The sequence below is a fragment of the Passer montanus genome, unplaced genomic scaffold (assembly GCF_014805655.1).
Source record: "Passer montanus isolate IOZ18808 unplaced genomic scaffold, ASM1480565v1 scaffold53, whole genome shotgun sequence".
Classification (NCBI taxonomy): domain Eukaryota; kingdom Metazoa; phylum Chordata; class Aves; order Passeriformes; family Passeridae; genus Passer; species Passer montanus.
In genome coordinates, this window is record NW_024370263.1 from 227,319 (window position 1) to 246,100 (window position 18,782).

The following is an 18,782-nucleotide window of genomic DNA, read 5'->3' on the forward strand; positions in this document are numbered from 1 at the left end:
GCAGCAAAACCAACAAGATTTTTGACTACCAGAAAAACTGAGGTTTCATACAGGAAAAACCTAATCTTTCAAGGTGGTTGCTTACATGCTCACAGAGCTTTTGTTCTGAAGATTTTGCCCACTGCACGTTGAATGCTAGGTGTTTCACAGAATTTATTGTGCATTTCAACACAGGGGTCAACTAGCTTTTTGAATTTTCTTTACAGCAGGATAATTTCTGATTTTCTGCAAAGTACTCAAAAGAAAACCCACTCACAAGAAGCATTATCCACAGGACGTACTTCATGACAGATGAATAAAACACACACGCACACATGCTCCCTCTAATTTCCAGCCAGCTTCATGTGTTTCAAAAAACAAACAGACCTTGGCCACTACAGAATGATCCAGGAAGCCTTTTCAGGTTTAACAACCTCATGTACTCCTCTGTGTAATTGAGAACGTTTTCCTCCTGGAGCCCAAGCACTGAGAAGCTGCAGTGCATCCTTCCTGAGCAGATGCACACTGATCACTGAGCTGCCCTGATTATTACACTTCCTGAAACCTGTATTTTCTGCATCATTTTTAAAGACTTTTGAGGTTAATTTGGACTAAGACACCTCCTGCTCACATATAAACTGCAATTATTTTTTTATTAATCTTCCCCCTTTTTATGCAAGACACAAGGGATAAATGGTTACTCAAAACAATTATTTTATTTTAAAGAAAGGTAGGGAGGGTCCATGTCCAGTATGTGAAACTATTTTCAATGCAGTACATCTCATTTTAGAGCTTCCAGTACCAAAGCAAGGCTGTAACAGACACATGAGACAAAGTGTTGATTCTAAACAAGTTCACCTTACTGGTTCAGTTTCCTAAATGAATGTGATCAGTTGGCTTTGAAACAGCAAGCCTTAGATCAAATTAGCTGCTGTCTGTCCACATTAAGTCAGATCAGCTCTGGTCTGTCCCCTTGCAACCAGAAAGATTGCATGCTCCAGCTAATTCAGCAGAAATATGGCTGTACAAATCCAGCAACCATTAATGTGGAATTGGGGTACCATTAATGTGGAATTGGGGTATCATAATAGTTGTCTGCCACCAAAGACAGAACATCTACTACTGTATCTGTTGTTTTAAATATTTGTTCTAACAGCAAACATTGACACAGTTGGGACCTTCACCTCCCCAGCAGCAGAGAAGCCAGGAGTGAGGACCAGGGCTCCCAGGTCACACCACTGGGGTGACACAAGGAGCAGGGAGGGAACAGCTCCTGGCAATGAGCACAAGCCAGCAGCTGTAAACATCTCCTGCAAAGATAAGCTGCTGGGCAAATGAGAAAACTTTGATACTGTTTTAGCAGGATTATCTATCCTGCTGCAATTGAAGACAGAGATACAGAAGAAATTCAGCTGGAAGAAATGTTACATGCAATAAAAATGGCAAGGCCCTATCTCAGGCACATGTAGTAATAAACATCTACTGAAAAGCATTAGGCGAACACATCAAAGTTCTCAAAATCTAAATTTCAACCTTATATTTTCAAGACACCAAAGATTAACACTACAGAAACCTGTGGAAAAAGGAGCAATAGATCCTAAAGTAGAAATGTATCCCTGACAAATAGATCATTCCCTCACTTATGTTCCTAGCCTTAAAATATGAACCCTCCAGCAGTACAAAAACCTGGGTATCACAGCAATTCACAAATTCAGAGGTACAGATGAGGAACCAGAGGCTGAAACTAAAACCTCCAAAATATGACTCTCAATTCATCAAAGTGCTTTGATACAGAAATTAAACTTAGTGACTACAATCACTGGTTATGAAAGTTTGGGTTCTTCTGGCTGCAATTACTGAACTTTTCTTTATTAAAGGATGCACCAGTTAGTAAAGTCTGATAAATTAAGACAGTCTTTTAGTAGCTAAGACTACAGATTCACTAGGTGTTAGTGTTTACACAGCAAGTATAGATTTTAATCTATTTCAGTTTTTAACACAAAGAAATGTCATTTTTTATTTGCTACACTAATTGTTCTTGTCTGCTGAACTTCATTTGTATGGAAATTGAGATTTGCTTAAATGTACACCCAGCATTTAATGCTATTTCAATTATAAGCTATTACTCTGAAATTCATGTACTGAAGAGATAAGGTTGAACTACATGGTTTGGGTTTATACATAAGCTTTTAATGAACAATAGCAGGTTTGTGTGTACATCAAACTTACTTTGCTTATTTTGATCACATTTCTAAAGGTTGAACATGGTAGATCCTCTGGCATCATTTTTATTTACAGACCAAAGGAAAACAAAGGACAAAAATACTTCCTCCTTTCTCATTGTAAGTCACTCATTGTCCCAGACCAGATGAACCAACCTGTAAGGGAATATTCTGTTCAGATTTCAAGAGGCAATTACAGTCATCAAAAGCTGATTAAGCATTAACAAAAACTCTAACTACAAGTGCTTAGACCAGTAACTCTTCTTATTCAGATTTTAACTTGTCCAACAGGTCTTTCTTATGTTTTGTAATACTCAACCTACATACTTAAGACCTGTACCTACATGTTGCACTATCCTTTCATATTTTAACACATTTAGGAACAAGTTTACTAAAACTGAAAATTATTATTTTCTTCAATCACTGTTTCTATATAACCTGAGCCATGCTACACTGCATGAGTATGATCAGATCCCAGTCCCTGCCAGCAAAAAGCCCAACTCCCCAAGTCCTTCACTCCTGGAGATTCTGCTGAACACCACTGCTCACCAAGTGCCTGCAAACAAGCACCAGAAACAAAACAGCAGAAGGAACACCACACCCACCACCATCAAACAAACACACACAGCTCTATATCTAATATTTATGCTCAAGAGAATATTTATGCTCAACACAATCAATATTGCTCTACACTGGTATTTACTGCAGTAACATAAACTTTATAACACTCTTTATACTTCCAACACAACAATATAATGGTTATCATAATGTAGTCCTTAGCAGATATGTGAAAAACTGTCCTTAAGGTAATCATCTGTACTTAAAAAGCAGTTTCCCTAACTTAGAGGTCTCCCAAGTCCACAGGTGAAGCTCACTGCAGCAGGTACGGTGTATCTCTCACAAAATTCCTGAAAATCTGCCAGGCTGTCAGGAGCCTGTGCCCTGCCCTGCCTGTGCTCACAAGGGCCACTGCCAGCTGCTGAACAGCTCTGGGGACAGAGCAGCTCACTGCAAACCGCCTCAGCCTCAAACAGGTCTGCTTGTCTCCAACCTGTCTCTGAGGTACCCCCAGTCCCATACAGGGGCTCTGCTCCCAGGGAAGAGAAGCCATACGTAAATGGCATTTCCCTCAGCTCCAGGTCTCAGAGAAGTTTCCACTAACTGTTCATTTCCCAGCAGGTCTCTGTGTCTCTCGGTGAATCTGACGCCCATTATGTATTTTGGGGTTTATCATTATACCACCCACTGCTGCATTCAGTGTAGCAGAATAAATAAATACAGTACTTGATAACAAAGTCACAGTAGGAGGAAAGCAGACTATAACACTGATCTTTTCCAGAGAAGGAAACTATTTGTGAAGCTCGTGTGTCACCATCAGTTACCCATTTCACAGACAATTTATTAGTTTCTCAATAAAACTGCTTCTATTTACTGTTCTTCAAATTAAAAGCCTATAGAATAATTAAAATTTAAAACCTTCAGAAGAAATAAAAGCTAGGGAAAAAACAGCATTCCATTTTCATGTCCAATTCCACAGAAGATAAAATGCTTGGTGATTCACCCATGATACTGAAAACATGCCCTTAGAGCATGAGGCTTTGGTTCACCATGGCCTGAGTGTGTGCAGGAGAGTATGAAAGCACAACAGCACCTAACAGCACAGAGCCTGGCGGGGCAAAAAAGGCCATGTGATATGCTCACAGCCAAAACACAGCCCACATTTATTCTCAAATCTAATTCCACATCCTGAAAATTGGAGATTCTGAAGTTATAATCCCATCTAATAGGAATGCATCAGTTCCAAAAATAAATAAATAATACGTTAGAGGCATTGGCATTTTCTTTATAACCTCAGCATGCTGTTTCATGAAGTAATTAAAATTGTGACAGCATTCCAGCTGAAAACTGTAAATCCTTAATGAGTAACACTCATCAACATTCAGTATTACTCAGTGTTCTGTCATAGTAAGTTATGCTAGATCACCTCAACATCCATCAAAAGATTTTACAGCGGGGTAAGGAATGGTAGCAGTCTCGTTCCCCTCATATTTGTTCTCCAGGTATCCACTCCCCAGAGCTGGAAGGCAGGGACAGGGAGCAGAATGAAGCCCCCATAATCCAAGGGGAGATGTTCAGTGACCTGCCAGGTAAGGAATGGTAGCAGTCTCCTTCCCCTCATATTTGTTCTCCAGGTACTCCCCAGAGCTGGAAGGCAGGGACAGGGAGCAGAATGAAGTCCCCATAATCCAAGGGGAGATGTTCAGTGACCTGCCATGGCCACTCAGACACACACAGGTCTGTGGGGCTGGACAGATCCACCCAAGGATCCCGAGGGAGCTGGTGGAAGTGCTCACTGAGCCACTTTCTATCACTGACCAGCACTCCTGGCCAGCTCAGCTGGTCCCAGCTGACTGGAAATCAGCAGGAATGACAGCCAGCTGCTAGAAGGGCTATCAGGGGGATGGGGGGAATTTCAGGCTGGTCAGTCTGACCTCAGTGCCAGGGAAGGCTGTGGAGCAGATCACCCTCCATGAATGGCACACACAGGACAGGCAGGTGATCGGGCTCAGCCAGTGTGGGTTTGTGAAAGGCAAGTCCTGCTGGACTAACCTGATCTCCTAGGACAAGGCGACCCACTCAGTGGTCCAGGGAAAGGCTGTGGATGTCATTTATCTGGTAGATTTCAGTAAATCTTTGACACCACTTGCTGCAGCATTCTCACGGATAAAGCTCATGGTTCAGAGGGTAAAGTCTTCACTCAGTAAAAAACCTTCAGACAGACAGTGGGGCCCAGGGAGACCTCACCACCCTCTACAAGCGTCTGGAAGCAGGTGACAGCAAGCTGGGGTCAGCCTCTTCTCCCAAGTAACAGGACAAGAGCAATTTGCCTTAAATTGCATCAGAGGACGTTTAGATTGGACATTAGGAAAAATTTATTCACCAAAAGGGTTGCCAAGCATTGGAACAGGCTGCCCAGAGAAATGGAGTTAGGATCCCTAGAGGTATGTAAAAGAGGTGTTGATGTGGCACTTTGGGACATGTTTTGCTAGTGGACTTGGCAGTGCTGGGTTAATGGTTGGCCTGGATAGTCTCAAAGGTCTTTTCCAACTGAAATGGTCCTATGGTTCTATATTTATTATACCTACACCCTGCACGAGCTTGGAACTGACCCAGTTTTTCCTTGCTCACAAGTGTCATTCACTGCAATTCATTGTCTGCTCTTTGTCTGGAGGGCAAACTCAAGGCCAGGAAGGAAGGAAAAGAGAAAGAGAAATCAAAATAACTACCAAAAAACGAAAGGAAAAAAAAAAGCAAAGCAAAGGCAGGGAACAGACACAGCATTCAGCTAAAGCAACAACATTAGAGCTTCTTGAATGGGAATCCTGGCTATAATTTTTTAAGACTTAGAAAATACAGACTTTGAGCTTCATGAAAGTGGGCACTTATTCCTAAGACTGAAACAGAAAAAATGTGTTTCCCAATTCTCCAGCATTGCTAAAACCAAAGAGAAAACAGAACTAAGCTGAAAGAATACTGTGAATGAGGCAATGCAGCATTCCAGACTGAAAACCAGTTTATTTTCATAGTGAGAATACCAGGCTAAGCAACAGTCTTGCGCTTCTCCTCCCCCCCCAAAAACTGTTATATTATGATAATAAGTAAAGAGGCAGAAGGAGAAAGCAAAATACAGCACAGACACAAAGAGCAGTCAGCACAAACAAAACCAAAGCCATTGGTACTCAAGAAGCCTCTAATATGGCTCAAAATTAAAGCTATTGTCTCTCCACACTAACAACCTTGTTCAGGACCTCGAGTGCCTAAGTGAAAACCTTAGGCAGGATTTCAGTGTTTTAGTACAACACTGACAAGCCACTTACACCTGTGCAGCACCAAATTTTTAACCCTCTCCCTAAAGAAAGCTGATCAGTGAAAGTGCCAAATCACACCTCACAAATTCACTAAACAATTTCAAGCAAGCCTGAGAGAAGTCAAGACCAGGAAAAGACAGCGTATGTCTTTCAAAAGCTTGCACAAGGGAAGGAAATTCTGACCTTCTTGAGCTTCAGAGGGCAGGAAACCCCCACACGGCTTGCGCTGTTCAGCAGGTGCCAGCCTGGCAGCACACCTGGGTGTCACACTGTCACCAGGGGGGTGTTTTCCCAGCTGGCAGCAGAGGAAGTGGTGAGCTGGGGTAACTGAACCTTTGCAAGAGACCCTGCAGGACTCCCAGCTCTTTTGATAGGCAGGGGGACACAGGCAAGATATGGCCTTTTAAATTAGTGTCAAGCAAGGGTACCACAGCAGAGGAGGTGCAGGGACAGAGACAAGCCCACTCGAGTCCAGGTTGCATCAAGCCCCACTGCTTATGAAACATGCTCACAGGAAATAGTGCTAAGTAAACAGCACGATTCCTCACACAGAATTTAAATACAGCCACACACACAACAAACTAATTCTCCCAAGAAATTAAGCAACAAAGAAAAAGTCCATTAAGAAGAACATCAGCAGTGATATACTCAGCAAGTCATCAATTGTGTCCAGAAAAGGGCACCATCAACACCAGTGCTTTCTCCCCACAATCCATATACCAGGTCAGGGCAGATGGATTATCCCACCCACACCACAAATCCTTCAACTACCCAGGTTCCACAGCTCAGAGTACTTCTATATCTAAAGTTATTACCTGGTAGCTGCCCACCCAGAACTACACCCAAAAAAATCCAGGCATGCGAGATGGTTCCTCTCCTCTTCCTGTATTTGCAAGATTAATACATCCTACCAAGTCAGTTTGGATCAGTTTTTGTTCATATACAAAACAAGTTTACTAAGAATCAGCAGATGAAGAGGCTGTATTCCCTTTGACCAAATAAACTATAGGTGTACAAACAAACAAAAAATCCCTAAACAAAACCAACACAAACCCCAAGCCCACAAAAAAACCAAACAATCAAACACTAAAAGCTAGCAAATACTCTACAAAAACTCATTTTCCTCAGAGGAAAAATTCAAATCCAAAATTTTACATGAACTGAATTAGTATTTTCTTTAGATCACGTTTCAACAAGAAGAGTACCCAGATGAAACACGATAACAGCAATTCAAGAACTGTCAGAGCAATCAAGGCTAATTTGTAGCCACCATTTAAATTGAAGTAGGAATTGCCAGATTTCAGCAGTATTACTTAGCAAGCCCATTTACTTTCAGCAAGACAACACATGTTCCTTCTTTGCAGGAAAACAAAAAAAGTTCCTATCTCATCTTTTTCTTTTTTTTTTTTAGTACAAGATTCAGCAGTATTTAAGCATATTCCTTAAACTTTCAGCACATAAGCAATCCTAACAAATCAAATGAAATGTACAATTTAAAGCTAGCTAAGCATGTACATTAAAAATTCTGCTTAAGTAAAACATGAGGAATTGCAGCAGTCTTTACAGCAAATAGGTGACAAAGTTCTATCTATGAAATCAGGTATTTTTTAATTACACCACTCTCCAAAAACTAACATAATGTTTTTATTTTAGAACCAAATTAATGTGGAAGGAGTTCTCTACAGGGCCCTAAGAAAGGTTTAAACAAGACTCTAACAATTCAGGGAGACAGGAAAGCTGTGCCTGAGCACTATTCAAATGCAGGTCACACTAAAAAAAGCTTCTGCTCCTGTTTCACTTTTGTTCACATCTTGTACAAGACTCGATGAGCAAGCACCTAGGACACTTGAGAGCAAAAATTCAATACACAGAAATATTATGACCTGAAATACAGAAACGCAGTTTTATCCTTGCACAGGAGCTGTGCAGGGGCTGCTGTGCACTGGAGCAAATGGCTCATGCTTTGACCAGCATTTCCCTGCTCCACTGAAGGCCAGCACAGCAGGAATGTGGCCAATGTCAGCCCCAGCTCTGGCTGTCCACACGGGATGAGATCCTGTGCCTCCCTCTTCCCCAGCAAAACAAACACCTGAGGAGAAATTCCACGTATCCAACTCCTGAGTTTAACAGTTCTACCAGAAGTCAAATACAGATCCAACCCAGCTGTAAAAAACCACAGAATTCTCTCAGAATATTTTTCTCATCCCCCACATCTTCTAACAACTCAAGTACTGCCAGCACTCTTCAACATCTATTATGCCCATGTGTCAGGTACTATGCCACAAAATTTCATCTTTGCCATTTTTTAGCTGCCACCTCAATAGAAAAACTACCTTCAATTCCATTACTGCTCAGAAAGACAAAGATGGGCACTGCAGCATTCTTGAATCATTTCCTCCAACCTGCTTACTGCCAAAATTCAGGTGGCATGATGCTTCTACTTAAGTCTCTGGTCTCCCTCCTGCAAGATTCCCAAGATTTCATGCAGATTTTCCCACATCTCATTAACAGAGCACTCGTATGTCACTGATTTTAACCAGTGAAGAGTAATTTAAGTGTATCAAATTTCCACAAATCCAACTGAGAGAAAACACAAATGCAGTTTTAACCATCCCCAGATTAAAACAAGCTGCAGTAAATTTTAGAGGTTTAACACATACAAGGCAAAACACTACTTTGTGCACAAACTCAAACCCAGCAGGTGTTAGAAGCAGGGTTATTAGTTTTCTTCTAAAGTGTACAAAAGATAAGTTACTTTTAAGTCAGAATAAATAGTTTTATTTACATTGCTGAAGAAATATTAACACAGACCAAACATAGAAATGCTAAGGGACAACACCAATGCAGTTTTGCAGCCAGCTCAGAACACTCAGCATCATTCTAGAAATGGCACTTAATCCCATTTTTCTATTAGCTTTGACTTTCAAATAATTCCACTGGGCACCCCAAGTAACTGGTCCTAGTGGGAAAGGTATGAGGAAGCACAACTGAAGCAGTGTATGAAAGAGAAGACAACACAGGAAAAAAGAGTTACACCAATGAAAATATGATTTAAAAAAAATCAGTTAAAGGACAAAAGAGCAGGGAATATCCCAAGAGCAGCCACCAAAAGCTACCTCTACATTTCCACCCCCTGAGCTGGCTGATAATTCTCATGCACAATATTCAATAAACAGAAGCTAAATATGTTAGACCAACCAATTTTAATTAAGTAGGAAGTTGAATTTATTTAATTTAGCTATAGATAATGAAGTAACTATCAATTGCCATTACACTTAACACCGTATGACTAAATTCTCTGAATGGCAGGAAAACACTACTAATTACTTTCTCAGGAGATCCATTTAGCAAATACCAGTAAAACACTGTTCATGAAACCCAAAATTAGCAGGCTGAGCCTTTAAAACAAAGAAAAATCTAGTTTCACAGGAAACCAAAGATGCCAGAGGATTTCACAGTTCAGGGAATATGGATTAAAGGTTAATCCCAAACTCATGTTTTTAAGCAACTAAATTGCTCGAGTCCTGCTGCAGCAAATCAACGACTTCCCCACCCAATCCATGTTTCCTCCTGGACTCAGGATCCTCCACAAAACCACCTGGGAACTGCAGTGCAGACATGTGAGCCTGCCATGCAAGGATCCAATATGAAACAGAAACTCTTCCAGAGAGTGGAAAGCCAGGAAGGGTTGGGCACTGGCAGGCACCCACCACACTTGGTGCTGCAGAAAACCTGGCACCTGAACTGTCCTGGAAAGCTGTGAATCCATTCTTTAAAGCTGCAGCTTATGAGGGACTCGTGCATTAGACTGCATTTATACAAATAATAAGTTATAACTGCAGAACAAACAGACTGGTCACCAGAGTTATCAAAAGAATCTGGTGTTTGGAGTTTATCACAGGAAATCATTAACAATGTGCTTGACAAACAACTTCAGGAGTTGCCTGGGTTTGCCAGATTTCCTTTTGGGACAGGAAGACGGACAATCCCATCTCTTATACTCCCCTTGCCATAACTTTCCATCAGCCTACACAGAATAAAAGATTAGCAAGGTTCTTCCCACCACAGGTTAACCCTTCAGATCACACAGGCAAAGATCTGCAGAGCCTCCAATTGAGCCTGCTGTTAGCTGTGCTCTGTTCCCTTTTTATCTAAGCTCCTCCTTGTCCTGGCTACCACTGCAAGAACCCAATGCACATGTCCACTTCAAAAGAGAGAACAACCCTGGGCACACACACTATGCCCTGAAGGGCAGGAGCTGTGATTCCACTCAGTTCCTTCTAGGTTCTGCTCCAGACAGAACTTTCAGCTCTCAGAAGCTCCACTCAAGAGTACACAGGTCTGCACTGCACAATGGAAAGTTCTGCTAATCACAAAAGAAGTTATTCATATGCACCTCACAGCATCAAACAAGAACTTATTAAAGTTGCAAGAAATCACCACGTAAAAACCCAGAGACCCAGGCATTACTCAAAGATGGACCACAGAGATAGCTGCTACTCTTACATTACAATTCAACATCAACACCAGCCCTAACAAAGGTAATGCCAGGGGACAGAATGATTCATTAGAAGTCTTGACTGGTTTTCTGACATTCACCAGGGGATTTTACATCTTTCATACTTGGTATCTAAAATTCTTCAGTCTAGCTGTGCCTTTCCCCTCACATACAAGAAAGAAGCACAGCTGCAGAGAGAGCCTGCGACAGTGCTTTATCCTCCACCACTTCTGCTGTTTTGAACTAACCTTCCCCAGCCCCCAGACCTACCGTAGGGACACACAAGTCATGTGTTTGCAAACCCCCAAGGTGCCCCTCTGCTTTATTACTTCTCAGAGCCAAAGCAATGCAAGCAGCCCTGCCCTGCCTACTGACTCCTTTATTTCCTTTACTTTGTATCCACAGCTAGCAGCAAATCCACTTGCACCTCAAAAATTTTGCTTTATAATTAACATCAGGAATTACCAGTCTTAAAGTATCAGACCTGCTAATAAGGTCTGATACCTTCTGCTTTGTCTCTCTGCTACACTGAGATCAGCCACAAAAAAGCTTTTTTGCATCCGTCAGCCTCGCTCTGCAGCTGTAAAAACAACAAACAGCAGAGCAGGGAACATCAGAATAAAAACTCAATAATAGGTAACAGTAGGAAGAAAAATAAAACTTAAAACCAGTAGATTAAGAAGCAAAGGGGTGAGGGGGAAATACACCAGACTGGAAGACAGGACAAGCCCTACTTTCAGCAAAATTAACTGAGGAGGTGGGAAAAAAACCCTTCTACCCCTCACTCCTAGAACCTTCCTCTTGGGAATTCACCTAAATACACAGACAGGAACTGCAGCTAGCAACGACATGAACCTGAATAAATATCACTCACCACAGCTCTCAGTGAGGTGGAGACAGTGAACAAAGAGCAAAATAAGGGTTCATGTTTGCCTACCAACAAAGTCTCTCCAGAGCAGAGGAACACTGGCCAGAGCAAATTTTATGACTGATGCATTTGGGTCTCCATTTGAATTAATCAATACAGTTGAACTGGACAAAACCAGACTCATCCAGTCACAGCACACCAGTGGATCACCTTGAAACTGTGCTGATCGTGGGTTTGCTTACACCTCTACTCTGATGAGTTCTGCCTTGCATGCAAGACCAACATCTCTTGACTAAAAGGCAAGGAAGGGTTAGCAATTTGAACACACGTGCCAGGTATATCATGTCAAAACACCAACACCCCACCTGCCAGAGCACAACCACAGCTGCCAGCAAGCTCCCAAGTGTATGGGAAGTTCCAGCTGGGAGCTGGATGTGGGGTTTTAACCAGACCACTTGCACTGGCAAGTCTTTCTAAGCATTGCAGATTAAGTACGTTGTGCAATATTTTTTTGAAACAGAACTTGGGTAATAAAATTACTTCCTCTAGCTGGCTTTGAAGTGGAGAAAAAACGCTGCAAGAACAAGAACTCAATTGGCTTTTAGCTGCCTGGCAAATGCTCTAATAAGAAAGCCCGATGACCTACATTCACAAGGCTCTGTACTAAACCACTATTACAAAATCCAATATAAAGCCTGACCATGTTTAAGTGTCTTCCATTAGCAAGCAGCAGTATCTTGTCAGAGAAATATGAAAACATGTTATTGTCTTTAGTGATGATGATCTTAATTAATCCTGTAAATAGTACTCTGAAACATGTCAGTGTGGTCACTGCAGACTGTTTAAGCTCCCAATGCTACAGAAAGACACCAAAACCTCTGCTGCTCAGTGGGATGCACTGGGGTGTTAACAGAAAAAGAAACTTCTTAAATATTCTCAAACTGTGAAAGACTGAATTTATAACAACTAACATCTCTGATGCTCTTCCAACAACTGACAGAAACGCACTGGTTCAGAAACTCAGGCAAAATCTAAGCTAGCACCAGAGCAGCTTACTGCAACTCAGTTAACACACCACTGAAATATTTCCTCACACAAAGACATCAGCTCTCTCAGCCAGCTAGTCAGATAACCTGAAGCAGATGGGTTTGAGTTGTCCTGGAAAAGATTTTATTAAATGAAACCCTACTGTGGTAAATATCCCCAAAAAGCAACAGATAGAGTAAAATCAGCACATTTTTAAAGGAAATAATAAGTTAGTCTTTCACTCTACACCCATATAGTTAGAAGAGTTTGATACATTCAACTTCAATTCACATTAGCAGATTCCAAAAACAGTGAGTAACACAACTCAAGGAGAAATGCCCTACTTTGAAACAAAAAAAAAAAGAACACTTTCAAAAATGCACTATAAAGCAGGCAACTAGTCAAAACAAGAGGGATATGGACAAAACAGAACTGGAAAGATGGAAACACTGGGACAAAAAAACCCAAAAATCTAGATGGCAATTCTCAAAGGCTCAAAATTACCATTACAAGTCCACAGGCTCAGAAAAATCTAACTGCCCACAGTGCCTTCAGCAACCCAAGTCTGCCCAGCTGGGGCCAATGTCATGGTATGTTGAAAGGATCTTGTGCTGTTAGTGATGGCAGTAGCACAAAACAGACTCATGTAACCAAGAGAGAGAAAAAGAGGAAATAAATTTGTATTTATTTCTTCCTAATTTAGTAAAGCCCACCTCACCCTAAATGCAGAAAAAAATAGGCCCGTGTAAAATCACTGCCTTTCAGATTGCATGAAAAGATACTACAGTTGAGGAGGCTTAAAAGAAGGTTTTATTTGTCTGAAGAGCACAGCAAGAACATGGATACAAAGCTAGTGTCAAATTAACATGGAAATACAAAGAGATGCCTGATCTGCCGGGACTGAATTGTGAAGGGACTACACATTCATCTCTGAGTACATAAAACCTCCCAGGGCTCTGCAGCACTCATCTGATAGCTCCAAGCACAGATTTAAGCTAAGCAAGCTGCAGGCGTCCTTCCTGAACCAAAAAGACAGTTGCTACAACACACAAGTTTAAAGTAAAAAGTAAAGCAAACACCACCTGGGAAATAAATTCTAAGTCCAAGTACTCTTCTCCTTCTGTTGTCTCTCCCCAGAAGAGACCAGGGACACTTCTCCACCACTGATTAAAGTGGTTTATTTGGTTCTGTATGTCCTCTGGACTTGCATGAGCCAGGTTTGCCCTACTTGCACCTCGTGTTTCAGGATGAAGCCATGTGCTCCTAATCTATCAAATGAGTGATTTGTTTGAGACAGCAGATTCAAGATACTGAATGAAGCAAACCAAACAAGCCAGGTGACATCGGCAGAGAGCTGTGAGGCCACCCAGAAGTGATGGGCTCTCCTCTGAGGAGGAGGGAGAGGCATCACCATGGACAGCTCAACCGGAGCCACCACGTAAACAGGATGGATGAGTCCACCCCAAATGGAACTCAGAAACTCCTCACACAGCAAGGAATTCCAGCTGCAACACTACATCCACGTGCATCACCTTGGGTTCAGGAACACATATGGTTTGAGCAAAATTCATGGAATGCTTATGGAGCTGCCAGAGGGGAATTCTAACACTACAAGTTTCAAAGCCAGTTGCGTACAACCTGAGCAGATCAGTAAAGGTTTGCTCACAAGGACACTCCTGCCAGTGAGGCTACAGCCCCACAAATCTCTAAAGCAGGTACATTACACGTACAGCACCAGGGGAAAAGCATCATTCATCTTAACAAAGTAAATCTAAGTGAAAAACTTGCATTCATCCATCAAGCATCAGCTGCTGACAGAGGTACAGTATCAAACTGGAGTGACAAATGTGACACAATATGAAAAAGGCCATTTTTGAATTTCTAGGAGGCTACAATGCCCAACCCCAGCAGAGCTCAGGGTCAAGTCTACCCACCTATAAAAGCACAGAGACAGCTCTGAATAAGCTGAACCTTTTCACCCAGCAATCCAGCAGCTTGTAGCACTTAGTGCCAGTAAAAGGAGCTGCTTGAAATCAGTTTTACATAGTACCTTCTCAGCCATAAAAGCCTCTAGCTGTAATAATACTAGGCTACCAACACAATGGGGCTTTTTGGCTACTTAAGTGCATATCATAAGCCCTGTACATACGCTGCACTGCCAAAAAAACAAAGCTAAAACAAAACAAGGCAGACACAGAGACATTTCAACACCCAAGTTAGTTATTTCAATAACTCTGCCTACACTGACCCAATTGTGTTTCAGCTCTGCTGGGAACTCGCTTAGACGCAGTTCATTAATACTGTTACGTTTTATTAGTCTGGGTCATAAACGTTATTTCTAAGAGAAAGAACAAGGGGCTTTCAAAGTACACCATGGCTCTTACTCTTCCATTTACTAGGAGCACGTATCTCCCAGGAACAGTCTCGTGGTGCGATGGGAGGGCAATTGCCAAACCTGCAAACCACCCCAGGCAGCCTCACGCTTTGGCTACTGATGCTCCTTGGCAGGAGCTGCCCCTGATACCCGAGGGCTTCGCCAAGCTCCAAGAGAGTTCAACACCCAGAAAGAAACTCCAGCTGAGCGATATACCTAGAAAAAATGTAGCTTTCTACCCGCAAACACCAACCATTTCTCCTAAGTTAATCATCTTAAGATTTTAAGCACCATGCCCAACAGCTAGCACACAAACTCCATCGCTGAATTATTTCCCTAAAAGAAGCACAAACAGAACCAGAAAGACGAACCAGGCGCGGCAGGGTTTGGTTTTTGTTTTTTTTTTTTCTCTTCCTGACAGGATTAAATGGCACTTTCGAAAGCAAGCATTTCGTCTGGCCGTGCAGGCACCAAGGCCCACAGCACAAAAGCAGGTAAGCAACAAGCACCTGAAAACTTAGTCACCACATCTTCTGCGCTCATTACCCGCAGGGTTATGCAGATTTCTAGCCAAGCTTTCACACTTTGACACGAACGTTTTACCCCGGCTCCCAGGGCAGATCCAGGCTCTCTCGGATCCAGGCAGCCGGCACAGGGCACCGATGCTGGGCCGGTCCCGGCTCGGTTCGAACGCACAAAGCGGCGGCAAAGCCCAGCGCTGCCGGCGGGGCCGGCTCCGGGCCCCGACCCGGGCTGTCCCCCCGACCCCGGGGCTCGCCCTGCCGCCGCCCCTACCTGGCCGCAGCGGCTCGGTGATGCTCAGCACCAGGAGGAGGAGGAGGAGGAAGGTGCCGCTGTCCGCCTTGGGCACCATTTATCCTCCGTTCATCCTCCCCCGGCACAGCGCCACAAACCCGCGGGGAGGGACGCGCGGAGCGGCGGGAGGAGGGGCCGCCGCCGGGCCCGCGGGGGGCCCCGGTCCGCACCGAGCTTTTCCCCTGCCCTCCCTCCGCCGTTCGCCGCCCCCCCGGGAGCGCGCGCCGGCCCTGGGTGCCCCGGGATGGGCCCTGAGGGGAACTGAGGGACACTGATGGGCACTGAGGGACCCTGAGGGACACTGAGAGACACTGAGGGACAGTGAGGGACACTGATGGGCACTGAGGGACACTGAGGGGCCCTGAGGGACACTGATGGATACTGATGGGCACTGAGGGACCCTGAGGGACCCTATGGGGCACTGAGGGACCCTATGGGGCACTGAGGGACACTGAGGGACCCTATGGGGCCCTGAGGGACACTAATGGATACTGATGGGCACTGATGGACACTGAGAGACACTGAGGGACGCTGAGGGGCACTGATGGGCACTGAGGGACACTGATGGGTACTGAAGGACACTGATGGGTACTAATGGGTTCTGAGGGGCACCGATGGGCACTGATGGACACTAAGGGGCACTGATGGGCTCTGAGGGACACTGAGGGGCACTGATAGGCACTGATGGGCACTGAGGGGCTCTGAGGGACACTGATGGACACTGATAGGCACTGATGGGCACTGAGGGGCTCTGATGGGCACTGTGCCCCAGCACAGCCTCTGGCAGCCCCCCCAGGCCTCACCAGCACGGAAGCCCCATTACCCCCAGGACAGTCTTGCTCAGTTTGCTGTAGCTCCCCAGGGCAGCCTCTCTCAGTCCCCTTTTCCACCCAGAACAGCATCTCCCTGTCCCCAGCCGGAGTGTCCTTTCCTGCTCACATCCATCACTCCCTGACAGCCTTTCCCATTCCCGCTGGCACAGCCCCAACCAGCTTCCTCTGTACCCTGGGACAGCCTTCCCAGGTCCCCTCCATGTCTGCTGCCATGGCCTTTCCCTGCCTCTGCAGGGACTTCCCAGTGCCAGCGCCTCGCCTGCCCCACAGCAGAGGCACAAAGCTCTGGCCTTTCCCAGCCCCAGCACGCTTGCTTGATAATCTTTTGCTTCTTCATTACTCTGGTCGCCCCTGCCCACAGCAGGATGAGACAGTCCCTGTTCTCATGGCTGCAGGGTGACAAGGACGAGCAGCACCCGGGGCTGGGACATTCCCCCAGCCAGCAGTGCCAGAGCCAGCCAGGTGTTTCCATAGCTCGTGGAAACATTGCCTTCCCAGCTCCCGGGCCCAGACAGAGAGGAAATGCATCAAGAGAACTAATTGTGTGGCTCAGGTCATTGCTAGTGGCCCTGCGTGTGACAGGTGCCACAGGAATTTGACCCCGGGTGTTGCTGCACGTCAGCGGGGCAGGGTGGTGGCTGTCCCTGGCTGGAGACAGTGGCCTGGTGCCACAACTCTCCTGGCACTGGATGGAGGTCAGCCCAGGTGGCATTTGGGATCAAAAGGCAGTTTTAACATAAGATCCACTTCCCAAATTCATTTGGAATTTCCACTGACAAGGGGATGTGTTTGGGCAGCACCAGGACATAGGCTCAGCCAGGGGCCAGACACAATGGCTGACCCACGGTCAGCAGAGAGCTGTCACCTTGCTCTGCAGGCAATTCCAGCTTTTTAGTACAACCTATTCAAAGTCAAAACCTGAGAAGCTCCCTTGGAAATGTTTATATATTTTTAGTATTTACAATGAGGTGTTTCCTACTCTTTTGCTAAAACTTGTAGTTCTCAAATAAAACATTGCAATTCCAATAAGGACTATTTTGACCCAATTTTACCCACTCCCTGTTTCCCAGTTAATACCAATTACTCATTACACCCAGCAGCAAACTTTTCTCAAGGGTTTTCCAGATGGATGTAGAGCTACTTCTCCTTTCATGGCTCCTGTCCCTCTCAGTCACTGGCTGCCCCAGGGGTCAGCTGCCATCCTGCAGGCAGGGAACAGGGGCTTCTGTGGGATTTCTGGAGCACTCACTGCCTCTGTCCCCCCAGGAGCTGTTGCGGTACTCAGGTCATAGCTCCAGGGAGGTGCCTCTTTCAAACCTTAACGTGCAGTTTAACATGGGAGGGGAAACTGGGGCCTGTCAGGAGCTCCCCAGAGCTGGGGAGCAGCAAGTGTGAGCTCGGAGCAGTGAGCCCTGGGGGCTCAGGAGCACTGTGTGCCCAGGAACCTGCTTGGGGACCTGCTGGAGTGCGTCACAAGCAGCAGGGCACTGCCTGAAGATTGAGGCCAAAACCCACTTTTCCAGCTCTCATGTGCTGCCAAATACTGCCATGATCCAAGAGCCTGCCCCCGGGGACCTGAAGCATGACAACATCCTCCAGCACAAAGTGCGAGCATCAAGCCCTCAGCTTTGCCCCTCCCGGGATGCTGTGGGGACAGACTGTTCTGAGCCTGGCTTCCTGCAGCACAGGCCTGATCCAGGGAATCCTTACCCACCCAGGGCTAGGGCATTACACCATAAGGGTGATGTATAAATAAACAACCTATGAGGCCTCCACCACGAGAGCAGGGTGCTGATCCCTGGCTGTTGTCCCAAGGACTCGTTTCCCCCATGCCACGTCCCACAGCACCCCAGCTCTGAAGAGAGGGGGCCCGGAGCCCAGCAGTCCCTCAGCACCCCTGAGCAAACTGGCCACAAACCAATGGCCCAGCAGCACCAAAGGGAAGGGGAGAGGTGCCCATTGCCCCAGATTGTGCCAGGTCAGCTGCTGGGGCAGGGAGAGGTGGGGGAAGCTTGGTCAGGGTGGTTGAACCCATCCCTGGCCCTGGCCTGACCCTGAGCTGGGGCTTGTAACCAGCTGCTGTAAGCCAGCAGCCACGAGCTGGGACTGAGGCAACATGTGCAAATATGAGGAAGTGAGAATTGCTCCATTTCCCTCTCCCCTGAGAGAGTGGACCCATTTCCTTTATTTTTGCAGAGAAATAGCCCAATCCTCCAAAACAACAAAGTATCTCCAACCACAGCTTCTCTTTTGACCTAAACAATCAGTTCCCTTACTAGAACCTGCTTTTGGATGGG

General features: G+C 45.1%; 1 protein-coding gene across 2 annotated transcripts in view; it reads right to left on the bottom strand.

Moving 5' to 3' along the window:
* DGCR2 (DiGeorge syndrome critical region gene 2) overlaps positions 1 to 15,875 on the bottom strand; it is a 45,235-nt gene extending 29,360 nt beyond the window's left edge. For both annotated transcript variants that reach the window (XM_039724397.1, XM_039724398.1), the window contains exon 1: positions 15,632 to 15,875. In XM_039724397.1, coding sequence (XP_039580331.1) covers positions 15,632 to 15,710 — 79 coding nt within the window. In that variant the 5' untranslated portion in view covers positions 15,711 to 15,875. The remainder of the gene's footprint in view (positions 1 to 15,631) is intronic.
* Positions 15,876 to 18,782: the final 2,907 nt, after the last annotated feature.